Below are 24,723 nucleotides of genomic sequence, written 5' to 3'. Positions count from 1 at the left end.
ACGTGTTCCTTGTCTATTACATATATGATTTTCTGTCTATTCTCAGCATTAAATGATCAACTCCCCCAAGAATCTCAATACAAGGAAATACAACTCTTAACTTGACTCTGGACACAAGATGCTGTTGTTTTACCATTAATTCTTCAAAATGCTGCTATCGAGGCAATAAGAAGTTTCTAGAAGAGACAACTGAGTGACATTTTTGCAGAAAAGATACTAAAACCAACTACATTTAAAGAGAAATTCCTTCCATTAGAATTGCACTAAAACAAAAAAACATTTAAGAAACAATATGAACTTAGGAAGTCAAACCAGGCAAATTCCAGATGTCTGCAGAAGAAACATTTCATGCAGCCAGACACCAGAAGGGGAGATTTCTTTGTGATATGCAGCAGAAAACAAGAGGAACAATTAGGCTGCCTCATATTTTGAAGTCAGAGGTTTTAAAAACCATTATTGTCTGTAAGGAGTGCTGTAGAACTGTATTACATCTGTTTTCAGAACAGACACTAAATAGAATAAAGGGAATATCATCATGCTATTTTTTGCCCTGATTTAAAAGTAAACTTTAGTGAAATTGTAGACAATTATCATTTGAGCGGTTGGGGTAAGGTGAATTACAAGGAGTACTGCTCAGACTAACAGTTCATAGCACTTGTCACCATGAATAAACCACAAGATACATTTAAAAAATAAGCAACACATTTGGCGTTTCTGAGACAAATGCTGGAGGCAGCTATTTTGCTGAAGTGGAATACTGTTTTTGACACTATACTTGAAATGAGAGTCCAAGAAACAAGACTAAGTCACCACATCCACTTCAGCTACACAGAAGTTAATCTTAGATACTGTAAAGGTATTCTTTGATTATCACAGCAGGTGAAATATGCCAAAAACCCCCACGTCCAGCTCTGTTGCACAAACAGAATATCTGTTTCAGTAGTTATACCTAGGCGATATCTTCATTTTGTTGATAAAATACAACTATTACCTCTACAAGCTATTAATTGCCTGGTGCATTTAAACTATTTTTTTTTTCTTGATACGCATACATTTTGTAAGAATGAAACTAAGACACAATTCAAGACTATACACTCTAATTTACAAGGTAAGTGATATAGAAGAAAAGAATAAAATAAACACATGCTCATCTTCACCACTTGGCACCTTTACAACTATTACAAGCCAGCTGAGTATTTCTCTAGCTATTTTAACTATGGCAGAGAGGTTTTACACTGAGGTAACAGAACTAATAACAAAAGTGACCAAACTTATATTTGTTGAAATCTAAACATTTGGTATTTGAGTTACCTTTAAGTCCTTTTTGGCTACAGAACTGCAGCTTCAAATGAAACAGAAATGCTGTGGTACTATTCATGGTTTGATGACACTATTTACTGGTTCGGTGACACCAAGATGATCATAGTTTTTCATTAGACAATTACAAGTGACAAAAAAAAATATCACTGTCTGTTAAAACAAACCTAGGTTGTAAGGCAGACTTTATTAAACCTTTCAGATCTCAAAGGATAGGTGGAACCCAAAATACTTTGCAACAATGACAACTATACTGACAAAACCGATCTACTAATTCTAATGGTCTGCCTTGAATGATCACAATATTTAACTGTGCCTTAAGTATGGGTACCACCATTGGTACTACCAGTGACAGGAACCACTTTGGGAAATACTGACCTATCATGAAACATGGTACAGGTATAACTATGATTCTTTTGATGAGGAAGTATGCTAAGCTATTACTAAAGTCACTAAGAAGCTTCTACCCTTCTATCAGGTGCTTACCATTGCAGGTGGAACAAATTATATCAAGCTTGCATCAGTATAAGTGAAAGCTTTAGCAAAAGTGCACTTGAAAATTAATTGGTGGAAAAAAAAGAACCTCTTACTATGCAAAATATATAGTAGGTGTAAGAAGAATAAGCAGTTCCCCCAAAAGATATTAGACACATGAAGTTAAGAACATCACAGATAACTCTACATCATCCCCAATATTTACATCCCATTTTTGAAACCCACATTATTTATAACGGGGTTTTGAAATCTAACAGAAGCTTTTTTTTTTTCCCTTTTGTTTTCTCATGAAATAAAGCTATTTCAACAGGACTAAGTCCTGACACGTAGAAGAATACCATTTGACTCATTCCTTGAAAAAAGAGTGGCATATTTGCCACTAGTGACTGAACACTGGAAGAATCAAAGGTGAGGCCTAAAATGCCATCACAGCAGCACCTCCTCTGCTAACAACCTCAATTTTTCTGTCTGAAAACCGTATCTGCAGGAAGCACATGAGTGCAGGAAACCACTGACTCTCCTCAAGGAAGTTTTTCCCTCTACTCTATGTTGTAAAACTAAGGTACTGAGTTAATTGAAGTGAGGATTAAAAGAGCATGACTTATTCACTACATTTTGCATAAGCAGACATAAGTTTAAGACAATTGCAAACAAGGAAAAAATTTAAAAAAATAAAAGGAAAAGCACAGCAACAAATGCTTTAAATAGTTGAAAATATATTTGATGACAGGAAATCTTGATAAAAACCCCATTACAATAGCCAAAAGACCCTGCCCTCCCACCCACTTAAAGGAAAATTCACTCGCAGCTTTAGTGGCATAAGGTTTCCAAACGTCATCCTCAGACACAGAGGCCTAATATTCTTGAACGAGTGAAAGTCCAGAATCCAACACGAGTTTAGTTTTGTTATCAGACATCATGTAATACTACTCACATTTCCACAGAGTTTGACTATCGCTCCAAGTGACAAAAATCATTAACTAAAGAGAATAATTAAAACCCCCAAAATAAGTTATTTCATGCACCTCACCAACTAAATTGTGTTTTGTCTGACTGTATGCCACACATCCAGCGTAAAAGAACTCTCCACAAAACCAAATCAACTTTAACTTGAGAAGCAGTATTTTTCCAAAAGTTGAAGAACATCCATAAAGAGGCTTCTGACCAATACTGTAAAAACAACACCCAATGTAGCCTTTAAGGAAACATTCCTTAGATTTGTAAGAAGGTTTCTTATCTAACACCTTTTCACTCAATTTCCAAAATATTTTGACATGAAAAGAATTCCTGAAAACAGCTGGCTGTTTCTTCAGCTAGAAAGAACTTAGAAGCAGAAATGTTTAATTTGGTTTTACATTTTGAAGCAGTTAACTAAAAGCATAAGTGCTCAATACATCTTTTTTCCTCACATCAATAGAGTAGTAGTTATCTGACATTTTTTGAGAAAAGCTCTTTTATCTTGGAACTTTTGAAAAAGTCACAGTATTTGACAGAACTACCCAGACACCTGCAGATAACAGGTCTCTAAGAAGTAGTTTTCATTCTTTATGTACTTTTTGAATAATTACAACTATGTATAGTCAAGCTCAATAGTACAGCTGTGCAAAAAGAAAAAAAAAGTCAATCCTAGGAGTGCAAGACTTAAAATAGGCTGTCTTTAATATCATGAAATCAAAACCCATGACATAAAGGTGATGAATGGAAAAACTGGCAGAGTGGAAAGAAACCATCCATTTTACTGGTCATGTGTTTTGCACTTTAGCCCAGTGAAATCACTTCCCAGCTTCCAGCCCAGACAGAGAATCCAGGCAGGAAGAAATGACATGTAAGAGTCCTCAAACAAAACCCTACAATGTCTCTCCCTGTCTCAGGGAAGGAACTGTATCTAGAACCACACAAGGAACAGACAGCAGCACTGATGTTTAAAACCTTCACTTATTTGTATGAAGGAGTTGTGAACAAAAGTGAAATTTTTCAGTCATTGAGTACCAAGTTGGACAAAACATTTTGAAAGAACAAAGAAGTAGTCATGTTCCATTTTCACTAAATATAATTATTAACACTTATTTTCTTTAATTAAGGCTTTTGTGATCTCCCCAGGAATCCATCTGAGAAAAGCACGGCAGCCTTAACCATTGAAGGTAAAGAGTTCATCTAGTACACTACATCACAGAAATGAATGTTCACACTTCCAATGCATCTAAAATATTAGATTTCTGATTTTATTCTGCTAAATACTAAAGTTTCACACGTAATTTTTTGGAAAGGACAGAGATACAGTACTAGATAAATGGCATGCAAGTCTATAAACACATAGAGGAAAAAAGGGTGAAAACAGCATTCCTTTTAAGAAATCAGCCTTTCATTCATAGAACACTACTACTAAGTTGTAGAGCTTTTGCCTAACAAAAGAATGGCGGAGTTGGGAACAGTTGATCAGGTCATAGATAGCTGCAGAATTCAAGCAAGCACAATAAGATTTCATACGATATACCTGACTGAAAACAGTACATTAAATACTGATATGGTATGAAAGTACACGTATCACGTTTCTGCTTACAATCACAAAGTTGCTACTAGCAACTTGACACAGGAGGGATCAAAAGCATAATGTATTAGAAAAGCCACAGGTTTTTTATTTCTTTTCAAATAAAGTTCTTTTACAAATGATGCCACCACAAAAAACAACGAGGACATGAAAAGCCCACATTGCAATTGTATGTCTGACAAATCATTTACAGATTTCATAAAAAATGTGCCTATCTTAAGTAAATTGAACAATCCAAAGGAAATCAGTCAGATCTGATTAGGTGTTTTTTTTCTTGCTCAGCTTTTTCAGATGTCATCTGTTGCACAACAACTCATTCAACCTGCACATCGGATTGAGTGAGGATTTTCATAGTATTTGCATGCTAGGTTTTCACTTCTCTCTTGCTTGTCGGGTGTTGCATGATCGTTAGAAAAGTGTTTTGACTAAAAGGCAGTATACTTGATGACAGAAAGACCCATGAGTTTGTTCAAATTAAGCAACTCATCAATGAAATGCAGGAAGAGCATCTGGACAGAATCTGAGTGCCAGCTGTGGCTACTTCAAATTAAAGTTCACTAACTGGTCCATAAAGAGCAAGCAGCATTCTTTCTCTGATTCTCAGCTCCCACTGCTTCTAGAAACCATGGTATGAAAATGGTGTAAGTAGGCAGCTTCCTCATTATATAGCAAGCAATAACCACACTCTTAGCCTGATGTTTCTCTTACAAGAAAACACACAAACAGTTGGGCATTAAACACTTTTTGACAGAGGATGATGGTATATCAAGGTATCAGAGTTATTCATTCTGCCTTCCCTAAACCTGTAATCTCTTCAAGGCTTTGCTAGTTGCTATAATTGTGGATCTTCAACTAAACCTTCCCCAAAAAGTTTAAACACAAATTGACTGTATGCAAAGGGCTAACTATATACTTATGCTCCCTAGATACAAACCACACATCTTTAGACTGAATACAGGCTCTAATGTGTGTCTTTCAGATAGTGTATCTCAGTAGTAAAGGCCATTTTTTACTTTTTCTCCCTTTAATGTCTGTGTAAAGGCAGTGATACAGACATCAGACTCCTCGCTGTTAAAAAAGAATTAAGTCACACCACAACTCTGTTCAATGAGTTGAGTCTGCATTGTTCTTCCCTCAGGATATTAATCTTTCTAAAAGCATTCTTGCTCTTCTTCACTGTTACCGTCTAATAGCAGTAATTACTTCTTGTTCTGTGTTATCAGATGTCACAGGTATTAAATGACTTTTTTTGTCATTAGATTGAAGTATCTAAAAAAGATTTTCTTTAAGAAGCAAACGCTGACAAAAGGAAGCACAGGAGCTCTGGTTTATACAGATACGTTTGCAAAGACAGATGCAGCAGATGTGCCCACAAACATAAATAGTCATTAAGAAGGTCAGAAAACTGCATCTGAAGAGCCAACTGCACATCCATTCTATCTATACACTCCTGCCTAAATGTAGTGGCTTAGAAGACACGTTCACATGTCAACCTCGTTTCACAACACTATGTAAATGATATATTTAATAACTGGAGGCAACTGAATTATCAGTCTTTAGTAAATCGGCTTGCATTTCTGTTATAAAGAGAACTACAATACCATCTTTACATACGAGACATCATGACTGGAAGACAAAGTGGGCTCATAAGGACAATCCAGAAAGCGTAGCAGAAAATAAACATTAGGATTTTTTATTATATATACGCATCCACAGTATATCTTCATCAACTGAAATTTAATCACCTTTTCACAATTTAGAGGAAAAGGCAGTTTTTAGGGTAGTTAAGCCATGTATCATCAATACCATGAAGCTAACCTATCAGTTATAATAGCTCCTATAAAATACCAGAGTGAAATTGCAATAAGCCTAGAAAATGGGCTACAAATCCCAGATATGCTCAAGCAAGCATTGAACCAAAAATAAAAATAGGTAGATAGGAAACCAAGAACTAGATAGCATTCATCTAATTCATGACCACTAGCAACAGAGATCACAGGCCAAGGTTTTAAAGCATCTTATTCAGCCCCAAATGGCAATTATTGGACAGGGACTTCAATTACAAAAACCTTCCCTCTTCAAAACAAGTTAAATTTCTAACAGTTCCTTTTAATTCTCTCCACATACAATAGCTCTTGTATTTCTCAAAGCACCTTATTTTGTTTAGGCAAATTAAAATTTGAAAACATTTAATGTTCTCAAATAATAAAGAACATTGATCTTGCAGCATTTATAGTGCTGGGATACATTTATTACACACTGATAAAGAGTGTCCCACATTCTCCTTCTCTTCCAAACGCTATTCTGATAAGAAAGGAATAGACTACACTACAATGAATACATTTTAACATTTTAATTCAAGTCTCTCTTCTCCTCATGCCCTCCTCCAATGAACAAATTCTTAAAAATCATGAGAATCTTATTATAGAAAAACTACAGAAAAAAATTATTAGATTTTTTAGTACAAAATTTCGATTAGATTTTAGTACAAAAATGCAGAGACAGTTGGATTTTTTTTCCTTCACTTATAAACATTGCTCCTAGAGCTGAAGGCACTAAAAAAAACCCAAACATCTCTCATTTGTAGTCACAGGCTTAAAACAGACTCAGTCCAAAGGAATGCATGATGTCTACGACAGGTGCCTTACTAACTTGCTTTAAAATTTCTGCATATGCCCTTTCCCCTGACCACACAGAAGTCACTCAAACAAAAGAGAATAAGGACAGATTTTGCAAGCCAGACTTTTGGAAGAAAAAGAATAAAAAAAATAAACCAGAATTGTCCCACAATACCATCCTAGAATGCTTTCAATATCAGAAAAACTTAAAATAACTTTGGTTTGATTTTCATTGAGAAGAGAGAAACATGTTTTCAGATAGACATAACATATATACTGAAAATGTTAAGTCACACCCCCTCAAACCTTTTCCTTCACTCAGTTCAAAATAGGTACTGAGAAACAGTATCACACTGTTTCTGCCATTGAAGTACACACAAATATTCCATTACAATAGAATTCCTGTAGGAAGAGTCTATCTACTAAAAAAAGCAAACATGCAGTATCAGGCAGCAGTGGCACTGTAGTCTTACCCTTCCATTACCTATCTACAACATTAGGAAACAAGCATGAGAGGAATATGCTTTTTTAAAAAACCTTTAAGAACAGTGTACGTTAGCTTACAATAATAAAAGCACCTACCAATGCATTCTGGTTTCCTGAAGCCTTTTTTACGTTTCTTGCTGGCATTCCATGAAGATGACTAAATCTACTCTGGAAGCCTACAAGAAAAATATAAATTGATTTAAGGATATTTCCTATACCATATAACCAACAAAATTCACCATTACCTACCAATCTATCAACCTGACTTCAGTTACACAAAAGCATCTTAATATTGTCAAACATTGTACTGGTGGAAACAAAGAGCACAGAATGGGAAGACAGAAAGACTAAGTTGTCACGAAAATGAACATTTCTGCAGATATTCTTATTGCCATCCTGATTCTATGCACAGTTGGTTGCATGAGTAGAGCATACTGAACTACAGTAGGAAAGTGATTTTTACTTCACTTACAACTTCTTTAGTACTAGAAAATGTTAAATCTAGTCAATATGCAGAGACTAAGTCCTTAGAAACAATTCCAAGAATCTGGAAAATAAGTCTCACAAAAGAATTCCATACATCCAGTGTGCAGAGTAGTTTAAAAGTGATTTGACCACTGCCCACATAAAAGATCCATATTTGAATGTGAAAGGAGATCCTCGTAGCAGAGGGAAGTTACAAAAAAGTTCTCTGGCAACAAGGTGAGGCCTGACATCTTCAATTTTTAGACAACAGTGGGTTCCTAGCTGTAAATGCAATCTAACACTGGTACAACTTACCATTGGATACACTGGATCCACAGTTGTCTAAAGTATTTTAAAGGGGGGAAAAAAAAAAAAAAAAAAAAGCTATTTTCTCAGTTACAATCTCAGTCTTTGCTCTAAAGGAACCCTTCCCTCTTGTCTACAAACAATATGGCCCAACCAGAAAGCAAGCAAAACAGATGGTCACACTAGTCTTTCCAGCCTTTTAATTGATGAACTTCTGCAGAATTCTAAACATTATCACAGAAGCTAGGAAGAAAATAGAATAGAAGGGTTCCCTTTAAATAACACTTAATAATTCTCAATGAATTAGATAACATTGAGACAACAAATAAAAGAGCAGGCTATCAAAATGAGCCAAGTTTCACACTTTCTGACTTTTCTAATCATTGGCTTTTTAAAATTATTTCTCTCTAATGATATCTTAAAAATGAAATAGTTCAAGGAAACAAACTGGTAACTCCAAGATCTTGTCAACGGTTTACATATTTTTTTATAATCCACAGATATCTTTCTACAGTACCCAAGTGATTCTACAGTTTGCATTTGCTTGATTGCTACTTACCTCTCCTCCCTGAACGGGACATAAGAGGGAAAGTACCAGTTAAGATACTTTCAAACACTGGATCAGGCAATTCTCTCTCCAGTTCTGTAGAGTCTTCCTGTTCCCACCACGGAATGACCCCTGTAATTCCACATGCTCCACCAGATTCATTTTCATGAAACCAGTCACTCTGCTCATCATCACCTGTGTGAAGGCAGTGTCCCCCCAAAAAAAGAGGGAGGAGCAGAGAAGATAAAAATCAGATGTTACCATCAATAAACCCTCTGACAGGACAATTATTTCTTGTGCTTTATTGCTGTATAACAATTACTCATACATAGCAGCTCTATTTGGAAAACATTTCTCAATAGCATGACAAGCGTTGCCATCAATGAAGCCACATAAAATGTAATGTTTTAAAACCAATTTACAATAGTGAAAAACAATAATAAACTAGTTAATCCTTTGGCAATAACTGCGGGGAAATCCATTTAAGTTACTGCACTTTACATATTAACAAAAATCAAGCCTTAATCTCCTGCAGGGAATTAAAAGGTATAAAACTGTGAAACTAGTTTTTTGCAGCTGATAATGGTATATAATTAGCTTAATTTCATGATTTGTATGGCTAGTAAAAGGGAAAAACAATCATGAACAGATGTGACTAAATGAAGTTAATCTGATTAAGTTCATTTAGAAATAAGTTTTGAAAAAGTTGATTTTAAATGAAAACTGACAGTATCATGCGATTGAGAATATACTGCATTATACCACAAAGCTGGTCATTTTTATTGACAATATTTACAGATGTAGCATTTAAATACCTGGATTTAAAGTCAAAAGCAAGACAAGACTGAAAATCTGACCTTAAACTTAGCTCAAACACACTGACAACTAAAAATAAAATTATGCTTGTTTTAAAACATGTTCTTTTATACAAACCAAGTAGTTTGTGGAAGATCTGAAAATACCTTCATAAGACATGGCAAATTTCCTTTCTTACACCCAGAAATTAGATTGCAAAGTATGTGCTTGTCGTGCTTTAACCCCAGCCCACAACTAGGACCACACAGGCTTTCACTCACTGCCCCCTCTCTCCCTGCTCCCAGTAGGGTAGGGAGGAGGAGGAAAAACCTCAACTCATGGGTTCAGCTGAAGACAGTTTAATAGAACAATAACAGAAGAGAAAAATAATAATAACGGTAAAAGAATACATAAAATGATGTGATGCAATACACTTGCTCTCAACACCCAACAATCGGTTGCCCAGCTCATCTGGAGCAGTGATCGTGGATTCCTGCCCCCTGGCCAACGCCCATTTATATACTGAGCATAACATCTACGGCATGGAATATTCCTTTGGCCAGCTTGTCCTGTCTATGCTCCCTATGGGAAGCTGAAAGAGTCCTTGACTTAATACAAACATTACTTAGCAACAACTAAAACAACATGTGTTATCAACATTATTCTCATACTAAATCCAAAACACAACAGCTACTAGGAAAAAAAATTAACTCTATTCCAGCTGAAACCAGGACAGTGCTGTATATTTTAATTCTACTTCAAAGTATTGCAACCATGCCTCACTATTGCTGCATATAAATTATTTGCTTGGCATTTCAATTTTTAATTAGGCAGAACTAAGCAAGACACACATGCAAGATTTATTAGACACAATTTTCAAGAACAAAAAGCATTCATGTAAAATTTCATTGCCGCTCAACCCCACAATGGGATAATACAAATCATGAAAGCTCAAGCTAAAATTTGAGGAAAAATAAAATTCAATGCACTCCAAATGAATTTTTGCAGTGAAAAGAATACTGCAAGACCAAGCACAAGTGAAAGTGGCTGTAAACATTCATTCATCAGGACAAGTACTTCAAGAAAATATAGAATAATTAAGACCCCTCACTGGTCACTCACAGGTGAAATGTGAACCTTACATCTTTAGTGATCACTATTACAAGCAAAATCAGCAGAGGCTAGAGAATAGGAATTTTTAGATGGAGGAAGGGGAAAACAGAGGCGGAAAGAGACACACAGGTCCTAGTAACTTTTAAGTTTCTTTACATTCCTTGGGCATTTTAGATTACTCTCTATATTTATTCTGATCCTCATTTATAGATATGACGTTTCACAAAGGCATTCACCATTAATTCTATCCTCATTTTGTTACAGCCAGGTATGGTTTCTCTGGAAGATGTCTAAGAGACAGTGGTTGTGGTGGAGGGAGAATCACACCTTTTCATTAGATTGATCTGTGGTTCAGAATTAAGTTTGAGCTCCTTTGTTTTGGTTTTCCAAACTTTTACACAGATACACTTTGTTTGAGTATTTTGTCATAAGATGAGAGCTTTAGACAGCTTGACTAATAAGAAATACTACCAGGAACTCAAAAAAAGTCTTGTTATACAATTCAGCTATGAAAATAAGTATAGAATTCTGAAATTGAATTTCACAATCAGCCCAAGAACAGAAACCTGTGAGAGGCACGAAATACAGGCTTGGAAGAGACAGAATTTAAGATGGGGTTGGTGGACTGCAGGATAAGGCAAATAGTGGCTATGGAAAGAAACTACTATCTTTGCTATATGCCCAACAACAGCTCTTTGGGAAAACATACAAAATGACTTTTCCTTTTTGTGCAATAGGAATATTAGTATGTTAAGCAACCATCTGTTAAGACATCTTACCTGTTATGCTATTATACACTTCCCTAACCACTTATGCTGCTTTTTGCCAAAGGCAGGCTTGAGATCTAAACCTCACAGGCTTTTCCCACCTGACAGCAGAATCCAGGTATACCTGGTTTTTGGCTTCCCTGTCTGTGTACTTTAAACAACTCTGAATCCTTTGACTATTTTCAATCATGTAAACTTGAGGCATGCATAAACCTATTATTACTATTCTCTACTAGCACCCACAGGCATTTTGTTTACCGGTTGCTCCACCTTGAAGGGATGCCATTTTCCAAAGGCGTCAGGGAAGGCAACTGCATTTAATCAATTCCCAACCTCATATCTATAGGCAATATAACAGAGAGGCCTCCCTGCTCAAGAGTTTGGTAACCAAATACTTGGATTTTATCCTACTTCACTTCCAGCTCTCAAAAGGCAACATAGTATCACAGCAAGCATGAACTTAGAAGAATTAAAAATACAAAGCAACATTTTTGACTTCAAAATACTTCAAAAGATTCACTACACTGTCCTTTCCTCTTAGGGATGCTGATTCAGCACAAGACTACAGCAAATTATTGCATTCTTCCAAGTTACAGGAAAGGTAAAAGGACCTCCAGATCCCCAGAAACTGATCTCCAAGCCCATGCATTCTCCTAGCCACATATTTAAAATACAGCAAATTTTTTTTGTTGGTAATGCTAATGCTTCAAGGAATTTAAGGATATCATGTGATCTCAGCTTTACGTTGATCTCTACCACTGTGATCCACATGCAATATTAAGATTTCAACTACTTAGTTTATACACAACTACTTCATGTTATTGCTTTATCACCTGCAAAGACTATAAACTAATAGGCACAACAGTTCAAAACTGGTGGTGATTACACCTAGCATTGCACATTCCATTTTTTATATATTGAGACTGACACCTGCAGCTATTGAGATGCTATACAAGGTCCAAATTAGTGTCTTGCTAGAGAAGACAAAAGGATGGAATTCTCAAATACTGAATCAGTAGTGGGTCATCTTTATAAAGGACACAGTAATGAATATATGTTTAATCATAAAATAATGAACAGCTATCTTTAAAGGCTTAGCCACATGACATTCCCTGACCTTCTCCAATTTTAACTGTTTAACTCTTTATTAATATAATTTCCCTTCCTACTTGCTTAGATCTTAAAGGACATTTTAAGTGCTGCAGGTCATGATTTAAGAGGTCTTATGTCAAACTTTGAATTTCCCCAAGTGTACTAGTAGGTGTAGATGGATGGGGAACACAGAATAGAGTGTTTTATTTGCCATAACCACACTATAAAATTCATTAAAGAATGTACTTGCAATTTGACTTTTTTTTTCCCCAAAAACATCTATATATCAACTAGTATTTGAATAATGTTACAGTTTTGTTAACATCGTGTTGAAAACTTAACTTATAAAATGCCTTTTAACTTACAAATTGCCTTTGTAAAGCGCACCTGTAAAATGCCCTGAAACTGCAGATGATCCTACTAGCTAGGCCTACAATAGACTTGTATTAGATGTTGCAATGTAAGATTAGACTTTTTGCTTCTAAATTCTTCTTGCAGAAGTTTTGTACACCTGGCATAACACTGCTTATCATTAAAGTTTTTAATAACTGCAAAACAGCCATTTATGAAAATGCGATTAGGAACAAAGGAGAGAGTAGGAAAAAAAAGGAAAGTCACGAGGATTTCTGATACATATGCTTCAGTCACTGTTCAATCACTTTGTTGGCACTTGCATACTCCAGGGCTCAAGGGCCTGACATACGCATAGGATTTTGGTTTTTTGCTAACTATATTAAATCTTACACCAAAGTTGGCTAATTTACAAACCTCTGAAAAAAAATACAGCCCGTAAGAATTCACTTGAGATTTGTTAATAATTCAGCAGCTATCTTCTCCACCGACTGTACCCGCACTGAGCATTTTCTATTCTCTTTAAGCTTTTTCGGGCTAACTGTACAGGGTATGCAATGTTTCACAGAAGAGAAACATTTGCCACATTTGGATTGCAAAACATTCGGTACCAATTACTTCTGCCAGAATTAGTGGGATAAAGCACAGCAAGAGAGCTGCTTTTGCCCTCTCCCATGACCTGACGTGAGCACCTGGATAACTTGGAAAAGGAGGCCAAGCATGGCTAGGCCCCGATGAGGACTTCATAGGAACAAAACAAATCAAACAAAAAACCCCTGAGACTGGAACAGAGGCAGGCTGGAAAGGAAAAGGGTATAAAAGTTTTTGAAAAACGGTAGATGGCACACCACATATTAAAAGTCAAACACAGGATTTTCAAGTCTCAACAATTTTCTTTTACCATAGCAATTGATGGCAATTAAAATATATTTAGCAATTAATCCACTACTACCCCCAATTACAGCTTGGTTTTCTTAAATCAAATTATAGAAGTTGAAGCTCTTCTGAACACAGAAGAGTACAGTTACTGTGGTGTTATTTATTTCCATTTGTTTTCTGAAACAATTTTGGAAAATAGTAAAAGTTGCAAGGTCAGGCACTCCAAAGTTCAGAACTAAACATTCAACTATTTAACTGACTAGCCAATTGCTCGAAGAAATTGCTGCTTGAGATCACTTTCTTTTCTAGAATGTCTGCCCCATAGGATGCATATGCTTTGGGAATTAATTAGGGTTTTATAAAGAGTATTTGTCTGTAATAAATGAGATATGGTTCTTAATCTCAGAGACACAAAATGAACAATTGTTGCCCTGGAGAACAGGATCGTCTTGTCCTCTGCTACCCAAACTTCTGAATGATGGCAGGCACATCATTTAAACCAAGTATTTCACCAGGCGGCACTAATCAAATCTCTGGTTCTCCACTTGAATTAGCAGAAACCTGAAGTCAGAAGTGCAGAAAATCTGAACCACAAATGAGGTAAAGATGCTGATGTTCTGAACATATATCCTGGAGGAGGGACACTGGGAAGACAGGAATAAGAGTCTAGCTTTTAAAAACAGACAACAAAATATGCCAGTTCTGCGCTTAAAACATCTTCATCCTGTCCTCTTCCAGCTTCGTTTCTCTCACCTAGGCTTTTTCTTTATCAGATTTATTTTCTCCTTCATTCTTTACAATTTTTTATGTGTCTTAGCTCAGCTATAAATTAATTCACAGAGATAAAATAACCTCATCTTACTTCATAATGGGAGTACAAAGATAAAGTTACTAGCATTTTCTTTGGGGGGAATAAGTATTATTAGAAAATAAACAATTTTGGTTTTACAGCAGGATTTCTGACTGTACTTTCACGGAGAGCCTTCACAAAACCAAAGCTATACTACAGATCTAAGAATGTCTGAGATCCAGTATGAAGCTAATGGTCTTCTATTCAGATCTGCAAACTAACTAGTTCAAAGTAGAGATTAAAAAAAATAAAATAATGTGTTGTTTTGACAATATCCTTCCCAAGCTTAATTATTGCTTTTTTATTTAAATTTCAGAATACCATTTAAGGTCTAAGGCTTTCTGTTTGAAAATTACAACCAAACTGAATCAAGGTTCAAAAATCAGGCAGGCAAAAATAAGAATTATAGCTCTATAGTAAAGAACCAATGCTAAAACAGGTAACATCACAGCAGTGGAACAACACCGTTGTTCATCGATCCCTTCTCTTTTCTCCTCCCACAAAATATATAAAAAAAAAAGAGAAAGTAACTGAGATATTTTCAGCCTTATTATTCAAAGATTTACAGAATCACAGAATTTCAGAATGGTCAGGGTTGGAAGGGACCTCTGGAGATCATCTAGTCCAACCCCCCCGCCAGAGCAGGGTCACCTACAGCAGGTTGCACAGGACAGCGTCCAGGCGGGTTTTGAATGTCTCCAGAGTGGGAGACTCCACACCCTCTCTGGGCAGCCTGTGCCAGTGCTCCACTACCCTCAAAGTAAAGCAGTTCCTCCTCATGTTTAGATGGAACTTCCTATACTCAAGTTTGTGCCCGTTACCTCTTGTCCTATCACCAGGCACCACTGAAAAAAAAATCTGTTCCCATCCCCCTGGCATCCTCCCTTTAAGTATTTGTAAGTATTAATAAGATCCCCCCTCAGTCTTCTTTTCTCTAGACTAAAAAGACCCAAGTCCCTCAGTCTTTCCTCACAAGAGAGATGTTCTAATCCCCTGATCCTCTTTGTAGCCCTTTGCTGTACCCTCTCCAGCAGTTCCCTGTCCTTCTTGAACCGGGAAGCCCAGAACTGGACACAGTACTCCAGATGTGGCCTCACCAGGGCAGAGTAGAGGGGGAGGATGACCTCCCTCGACCTGCTGGCCACGCTCTTCTTGATGCACCCCAGGATGCCACTCGCCTTCTAGGCCGTCAAGGCACATTGCTGGCTCATGGTCATCCTGTTGTCCACCAGGACTCCCAGGTCCCTTTCCACGCAGCTGCTCTCCAGCAGATCAGCCCCCAACCTGTACTGGTGCATGGGGTTGTTCCTCCTTAGGTGCAGGACCCTACCCTTGCCCTTGTTGAATTTCATATGGTTTCTCTCTGCCCAACTCTCCAGTCTGTCCAGGTCACACTGAATGGCGGCACAGCCTTCCGGCGTGTCAGCCACTCCTCTCAGTTTTGTGTCATCAGCAAACTTGCCGATGGTACACTCTATCCCTTCATCCAGGTCATTGATGAATATATTGAACAGGACTGGACCCAGTACCGACCCCTGAGGGACACCACTTGTTACTGACCTCCAACTAGACTCTGCACCACTAACCACAACCCTCTGAGCTCTATCTGTCAGCCAGTTCTCAATCCACCCCGCTATCCATTCATCTAACCCACACTTCCTAAGCTTGCCTGTGAGAATGATGTGAGAGACAGTGTCGAAAGCCTTGCTGAAGTCAAGATGGACAACATCCACTGCCCTGCCCTCATCTATCCATCCAGTCACACCATCACAGAAGGCTATCAGATTAGTCAGACATGACTTTCCCTTGGTGAATCCATGTTGACTACTGATAACCTTCTTTTCTTCCAGATGCTTTAGGATGACACCCAGAACAAGCTGTTCCATCATCTTTCCAGGGATGGAGGTCACGCTGACTGGCCTCATTATCGAAATAATTTAGTTCAGAATTTAAGGACAAAAATATTGATACAAATATATTAGAAGGGTACTTCAAAAATGTGTGAAATTACAAAATGTGGTAGGTCATGTTACATATAAATATAGAGAACAAAAGTTCAAAAAATTGCAAGTCAGAAGAGAAATTCATATAGGGAAGTAAAAGCAAATCTTTGACATGTCTCGTATTAAAATATTTTTCATCTGAAGTTAAAAGATCAATCTAAACTTTTGAAGACAGCCTAATTCTTAAAAAAACCCTTTATGTTAGCACAACTAAAACCAGATACTCAGACTGGGAGGCACAGTTTACGTAGCACTGTTGAACAAGAAAGGTAACACCTCTGTTCTAAGTCTGAAAAATCATCTTCCTATTCCAACGTTAAAACAGAAGATAAAAAAAAAACAAAATACAAACAGAAGAGACTGAATTACACATTAGAAAAAGAAAAAAAACAAAACCAACCCTAAAATCCAAACATCCCTTTAACCTAGATCACTACTGTGGAATGGGCCACAATGTGTTTTCTTCCACACACTCAAGTAGTCTGTGGCAAACTGCATAAGAAAATCTCCATTACCATTAACTTAGAATTGCCAACAGACAAGCAAGCCTTAGTCACCTGAGAGACTACGTTTGCCTCACTTTTGCATACTGTCAAAGACAGTGAGTTCTTGGTCCAGGAGCTGGGCACTAAGATGCTAACATAATACAGGTAAACGTGTTGTACTCAAAGACGGCTATAAACACTAAACCTGAAAAAAAAGTCTTATACTTCCATCCTCAATAATTTTATCACATGAAAACATGTGAGAATATTACGCATACTAAAAGAAAATTCTGAATTTTCACAGCATTTTAGATTAAAGAAAAATTTTTCAGAGGGGAGAGACTTTAAACAGCATGTATCTTCTAATCTCAATCTTAGACTGTTGAAAAAGTTGTTTGTTTGCAAGTACTTTTCAAACAAACTACTGAATGAAAAAGAACTATAAAATCCTGCCATATCGACTTGCAAGAAAAGAAAGAAAAAAGCCACCTCAAAAATAGTTTGAGAAGCATACTATGATCATAGAGTCCTGTCCAAAATTTGGAGAAACTGAAGAATTAAAATTTAGTATAGACAATCTTTTGGAGATGCTCAAATTATAGGAAGTTGATTATACTACAGAGACTGCTTCTCAAGACAGCTTTTGACTAAGTTACAGATTCAGGACACCCCCAGTAACATTTTGAAAAACCCAGAAAGCAAGCTATACTTCAACTCATTAAAATCGTAACAACAACTGAAATACGGTAATCAACCTATGTAATGACTTGTAACGCTTACAGAATTTCAACTGATGTGGTTTGAGGGGTGGAGAAGGGAAAGATTGTTTCAATACCTTGTCTTCCCTCATCATTGGTAAACAAACCAGCATCACTGCTGCTCAGGCTGCTGGATTCGCTGTAATAAGAGAAAGAAAGAAACAGATCAAAAGAACAATTGATCTTTCAGTCGTAAAATTTTAAGAGGACAAGGCTGTGCTCAAATTGAACTTAAGCCCAACAGAGATCTGAAAGAAAATAGGATGTTTTGGGTTTTTTTTTTAATCAAACTGCAAATATCCTAGTTCCATTAAATACAAAGCATATTATTTTTGGCACATAAAGCCACGGGAATCTAATGGTACCCTGAGAGTAAGCCAGATGTGACTGCAACGAGGTGCTGACACAATTGATGCATTTTATTATCTGCTTCCATCAAATGCCCACTGCTTCTTTCTTATGCTGTGCAATTCAGCTTGATCCTGGAACGCCACTGCTCAATAAAATAGGAAAAGTCTCAATCAAAAGCAGCCTAATCCTCCTTTCAGCACATGAAATATTAGAGTCTGAAAATCGAATTACCTTTCTAAACATCATTTGCGAGTATTCTAGAAAAGACAGTGCTTAAGGTTTCCTGCCATACTACTTGGGAAGAAAGAAAAAAGTTTTAACAAAGGTAGCCAATTAAATTAAAATAAAGGTCACCCTGAAGAAAATAAGTATGATCAATGATCATAACATCAACAAAAAAGGCAAGATGCAGTTTACTTTTCTGTGACTTCCATCATAGCCCTAAAATTAGAATGCGTGTACACAACATGCACACACTACTCTAAATTCAGACATCAATAGGTAAAGTATTTTGTTCTTTGCTGTATACACATTGTTACAAACAATATTCCACCTGTCTCCAAACAGTAAAACAGACTTGCCTTTTAATAACACACATCAGAATTCGGTGAGTTTCACATGAAAGCATTTTCTGTAAACCATTTATTTCATTTTTTGGTCAATAGAGTAGCTTGGCTAAGGAAGGGATCTTCTCACCAAAATTTAATCACATTTTATTTACAGCAAGATGTAAAACAATTTGAAAAAAAAAAAATCACTTCACCACACATCAAGTACAAGTTATAAATACTATGGCTATTCTCAATGTTCCATACAAGCTATTTATAAGAACTTGTGATCTGTTTACCTTTCTGCACTTATTCATATTAAAACGTGCATGCAGTCCTATACTTGAATTCAACTGGTTTCAGTTATTTGTAGTTACTTTCTAATAAGTTAGTTTTATTTTTAAATAACTAGTACACTTCGGAAAATTATTGCCTTTTAAATGTTTATCTCTTACAAAAATAATCCTCTATTTTTTTAAAGCTTGTAATATGAATCCTGTAAAATTAGTCTAATTTGTGTTTAATTATAAGTATACATTTGTTTTTTGTATCTTCCTTTGGGAGGCATCCCAACAGGATTTAAAACACAATATGGAGACACATCGGGAGACAGAAAGCAGTGATTTTTTTAAAAAAAGAATTATATACATAAATAAGGATTTTATATATATATAAAAAATAATATAACTATAAAATTATATATATATAAAAGAATATGAAAAGACTCATATATACATACACCTATCTGTGAAGATCAAGTTTTCTGAATCCTTGCTGTATCTTCTGCTTATCCATATTCTCACTGTATAAGCAATACTTATACCATCTTTTATACATAATAGAATTAGAACAGACCTAGGCACTTGCACAAATGCCCTAAGCAGAAAAAAGATGACAGGCATGCAATGAGATTGGAACCATCTTTAATGGGAGAGACAAAAACTTGAACTTCCTAATGCTGCAAATCCTAGTTGTTCTTTCTAGCAAGCACCCCATTCTCACTTTAATTACAACTTAGATGGCTTTACTGTCCTTGCATCTCTCACTGTGCACAGTTTTACATCATACATCTCAAAGAAAAACTTCTCTTTTCATAGATTCCTCTTGTCCACGTATTGTTTAATTGTACTATTTAAAAAGAAAGTTAGGAAATGCTTTCAACTCTAGTATTTCAGCAACTTTCCCCGCCAAAATTTCCAGTTTTAAGAATAGTCTCCTTCCTTTTTTCTTTTTTTTTTTTTTAAAAAAGATATTTTAATTGTGCAATAATTCTTACTGAAGGACTAGCCAGTTCCTGAAAACATAACCACTTGAAATTTTAAAATTACATATAATAATGTTTCTTTTTGGGGTGTGGTTTGTTTTGTTTTGTTTTTTAAAATCAAACACCAGCATATCCATGGCAGTCACAGTGTTCATTCTCTTCAGGCCACAGTCAAACAGGGTAGGAATTACAGCCGAGATAATTACTACATGGCAGTCATTTAACTGAATAAATTCAAAACCTCTAGAATTAATACATTAATATCTAAGTACATGAGAGCTGTTACAATGGCATTTATTTCCAGTTTTAATATAATTTTGTATTGTATATTTCTAATTCCTTCGCTTTGTACTGAGAATTCCTCTCCCAGCAAGACTTCCAGGAAAAAGAAAAAAGCCACAAATTCCTTTTAGTCCTATAAAACAGGCTATGCAAGCAAAAACTTGCAAGGAACAGCTTTGCTATCCAAAACGCTTTCCACAGCTTTATTTATACACTTGTGGAAGCAAAGAAGAAGTAATTTTTATTAGTTATTCTTACTAGCGAACTGTCCCATACCTGGGTTTCATTTGAGGCTTGTGACCTTTGTTTACTAACCAAGCCTGTCCCCAAGGACTGAGCAGCCACTGTTTTGGCAGTGACTGGCAGGCTGGTGGGTGGGTGGGCATCTGAGTTTCACTGCTGCTCGCTTTCAAAAAGGGCAATCGAGATTTCTCCTCTATTTAGTCACTTAAATGCAAACAATTGACAAACCTTGCAGAATTAAATATCATCCAGAACTCCATGCATTGCCAAATTCGGCTGGAACTGGACAAGCATCTAAGCATTGAGGACAAGGGAGAATGAGCAAAAGACAGGCTCTGATCACAAAAATCTCATTTCCAGGGCTCAAAATCAACCTCACAGGAATTCATCTTTGGGATCATTTAGATGCTGACATTTTAAGAGCCTGAAGACTCCTCCTCCTACTCCCGACCTCTGCACTTAAAAACCAGTTATTTTTGTGTTTGGTGTTTGAACACACACAGATAAAAGCCTGCAAAAGAAGTGTCACTTAGCATTTTTAATGTGCACTTCAAATATATATGTTATTTTAAAGTAATTGCCTGCATACACTGAAAACTTCTCCTCCCCAGTTTTAGATCCAAGCAATTTAACTCCCATTAAAAAAAAATATTGGTGTTGTTTTTTAAAAACTGAACTTCTAAAAAATTGATCCTTTTTTTTGGGGAAAATTATTAAACTATATGCACACAAATGTACAAAACTAGGACAGCTTTGATTACTTTTTATTTTTCCTCTTCCAGCAAGTGTTGCTGAAGCGTAAGTCTTACCCAAGACAAGACGCTTTGTTAGCTCTCCATATCTTGTGCAATCTTGCAAAACTAATGTTCTCTTTTAAAATATCAGCTTTTACTTTTAGAACATACTCTTAGGAACAGTTTGCTAGCTGTTTCAGATTCTTCCAGCTAAATAATCTCAAGCAATAGAGGCACTACTGCATTTAAGTAAAGTTTGTTTAAAACAAGTTAAAATTATTCACACACAAAATATTCAGATACAGTACGGACTCAAGATGCTTAGATATGGTGGATTTCTAACCACATTGGAATGCATTTCTAATTCAGTGGTTTCCAAACCTTTTGGTACAGATGACCATTGTGAGAAATTCGATAGAGTGACAGACCATCACTCAACCATGTGCATGAGCAGAAAACACTATGAAGATAAGAATGGTTTTAAAGGCTATTTATTGGGGCGAGAGACAAATATTTAAAGTGTGATTTGAAAAACACCACCATTTGGTGTAACAAAACATTGAGCATTTTGAAAAGGAAGATGAATTTTTAAATCAATAACATTTCTTTTGTGAAAAAATAAAAAGATATTCAGACTGACCTGGAAGTAGCACAGTTTTGAGAGTCTGCAGGGGATTTTCATATTGATCACTCTTTTCTCCACTCAGAAATTAGCTACAGAATTTTTGAGTTGGAGAACAGTTATCCTTGTAGCATAACAGAAAACTGTTTTACAAATACAAAAGTGATAAGACTATGGACATATGATAAACAATGCAATGGTTCCTAGCTCCAAGGAAAATCTTAATCATCTGTCTTTAGGTACCAAACGTGGGAGAACAGACTTCCAGTATCATCAAGGAAGAGGGAAGTTTTCTAAAGGCTTCCTGACAACACCCACTCCTGTCTTGCACATGGAAGTGAGAGTGAGATGTCTGAAGCTACTCTGGATGCCCTTAAGGACCACTTCTGCTGTAGTAATTAAGACTTTAGGAACACTCTTTAAGACTCAGGATTCATTCAGCTCTTTCAGCTGCTTATTGTCCGCAGGTGAGGGACAAAGCTAGTATGTAATAAAAAGACTTAGAAGAACTTTTCCAACCTTAATTGGAGTTCGCCACTTACCAATACTGCTGTTATTACAGTAACCAATCTGTCTGCTGTGGTCAAAACCCCTGGGTACTCTCTGCATCTCAATTCTACCTCTCCAGTAAGGAAAAGGCTTAACAGTTTACAGATAAAATGCCCACAAAAAGCCAGGGACACTAGTGCTGTCAAACAACTGACCAAAATTATGTGTTCTAATATGAGTCTTTCTTGTTGACAGTTCTGCATTCAGAACCAGGCACATGGGATAAACATAATCAAGCTTACCAGGCCCTGCAGGTAACATCCCTTGTGCATGGTGGAAAAATGACTTACACCTTACTGTGTTGTCAAAATAGTACTTTGGAAACAATTACCATTGTAGTATGACTGCTGTCTGGAATGAATGGATGAGGTATACTGCCAAAGGGTCATCATTCCCCCATTTTTCTAATGGTAAGCTCAGGTGTTTCTGAACTGTAAATTGGTTTTTGCATTTCGTAAATGATGTATATCCTTGGCAACCTGCAGACTTTTTATGCCCATGACACATAAGAACATACTGTCTAAATGGTGACTCTAAACACTGACAACCTTTCTGATGAATAGAGATAACAATCAAAGCACCAATGTCTGGAAATTGGAAAAACACTTAATTTTTGTCTTAGAACTGTCACCAGTTGAAATACCCAGAAAAAAAACATATTAATCACTTGTATATTCTGTCATTCTTAATCTTGAAACAATTCAAATGTATTATTTCAAGAAACTGTTTTCTTGGTTATTCCTCTGCTACATGACTGTTTTATGTTGAATTCTTTAAGCTAAGCAACTCATATATATTAAAAATAGTAGACTTAAAAAAACCACAACAACCTAAGAGTAACTTCTTAAAACAGAGACTATTGATGTTAGCATATTAACTCTGAAATTAAAGAAAAATCCAAAGATTCCCAATACAAGCAAAAGTAATAAAAGCAAACAACTAGTATCCAAAGTTTCTGTAAAAAGGAAGAGAAAGAATAACCTGTCACTCATGTTCTCATCTGAGCCTTTTTGCTCCTCATACTCCATTTTGTCCTTATTTGCTTGGTTCACTTCTTCATTCTCTATGACTACTCCTTCATCCAAGATTTCCGGTCCTTGTCGAGCCGCAGCTACTTTTCTCTTTTTTACTTTGCTCTTGGAAAACTCTTGGTGTTGGTATGATTTATTGTTATTGTCCATTTCTTGATCTCTGCTGTTATCCTGCTGTTGAGTTATTGTCAGTGCATTAGAGACTTCTGATGGCAGATCTATTGCCATCCGTTTTACCTTTCTTCTCCTGCGCAAAGTTCTGTTTCCCAAACTGTCAACAGCCAAATCTGGTTCATGCCACAGAGGTCTTTTGCCTCTAATGTTATTTAAGTTTGAGGAAGGCCTACGTTTAGCAACCAACAACTGGTCATCAGAGTCACTGTGGTCTTTCTTATTAGCATGATTCTCCCTGTAGTCTTTGTTTGATTCTTCTAAACTGGAATCAGAACCTTCACTTAAGCAGTGACCAGTCTCCCAGGGATGATGGGTGGTAAATGAACGTCTTTTTCGTCCCCTCCTTTTCCTTGCCTGTCGCTTTAGAAGACAAGACACACTTCGAGAATGATCTCCAGTATCAGCAAAACCTCCTCTGGCTTGCTCTGAACTTTCTTCCAGTGCTGAGACTAGATCGTGAACCAGCTCCTCCATAGTCCTACTGAAATGCCTATATATTTCAAGAAAAAAACAAAAACAAAAACAAACACACAAGAAAACAACAAATGAATCGGAAGTGTTAAGCATAAACTCTAACAATTTTACCTGCCAAAATATTTTTAGTCACTTTGATCAAGGTAGTCTTAATGTCCATCCTATAAAGATTACTGTATTCCTACTGAGAGACAAAACCTTAACAACCAGTCCCATGCAATTTGCAACACATCAGCACACATTCCTTTTAAAAGGTATCTTCCCAAATTTCAGTCTTGGAAAGAAGCTGGGGGGTGGTGGGTTCCCTGTTTGGTTTTGATCTCACTATTACTGTTTGGTTTTAATTCACCTCATCAGATTTTTATGATTTTCAGGGATTCCACATGAAGGGAACATCAGCAAAGACCATTCACTCTAACTGCAAGTAGAGAGCACATCTTAAAGTTATGAATGGGAAATGGAATACAATGTTCCTCCTTGACAGTATATTAGGGGGTTCCGTTAAAGAGTTGTCATTATAATAAAATATTTTAAAGGATAATTATCTTTTGATGCTGCCTAAATGCCAAAATGAAG

The 24,723-nt window shown here is 36.4% G+C and overlaps 1 protein-coding gene across 2 annotated transcripts in view; it reads right to left on the bottom strand.

Moving 5' to 3' along the window:
* The window catches only part of GPATCH2 (G patch domain containing 2), a 116,392-nt gene extending 92,236 nt beyond the window's left edge, over positions 1-24,156 (bottom strand). For both annotated transcript variants that reach the window (XM_009894313.1, XM_009894314.1), the window contains exons 1-4: positions 23,450-24,156; positions 17,953-18,014; positions 8,795-8,977; positions 7,561-7,640 (exon numbers count right to left, since the gene is read on the bottom strand). In XM_009894313.1, coding sequence (XP_009892615.1) covers positions 7,561-7,640; positions 8,795-8,977; positions 17,953-18,014; positions 23,450-24,147 — 1,023 coding nt within the window. In that variant the 5' untranslated portion in view covers positions 24,148-24,156. The remainder of the gene's footprint in view (positions 1-7,560; positions 7,641-8,794; positions 8,978-17,952; positions 18,015-23,449) is intronic.
* Between the last annotated feature and the right edge of the window lie 567 nt (positions 24,157-24,723).

This window comes from Charadrius vociferus, unplaced genomic scaffold (genome assembly GCF_000708025.1).
Source record: "Charadrius vociferus isolate BGI_N301 unplaced genomic scaffold, ASM70802v2 scaffold261, whole genome shotgun sequence".
Taxonomy (NCBI): domain Eukaryota; kingdom Metazoa; phylum Chordata; class Aves; order Charadriiformes; family Charadriidae; genus Charadrius; species Charadrius vociferus.
This window is presented reverse-complemented; position numbering and strand designations above follow the sequence as displayed.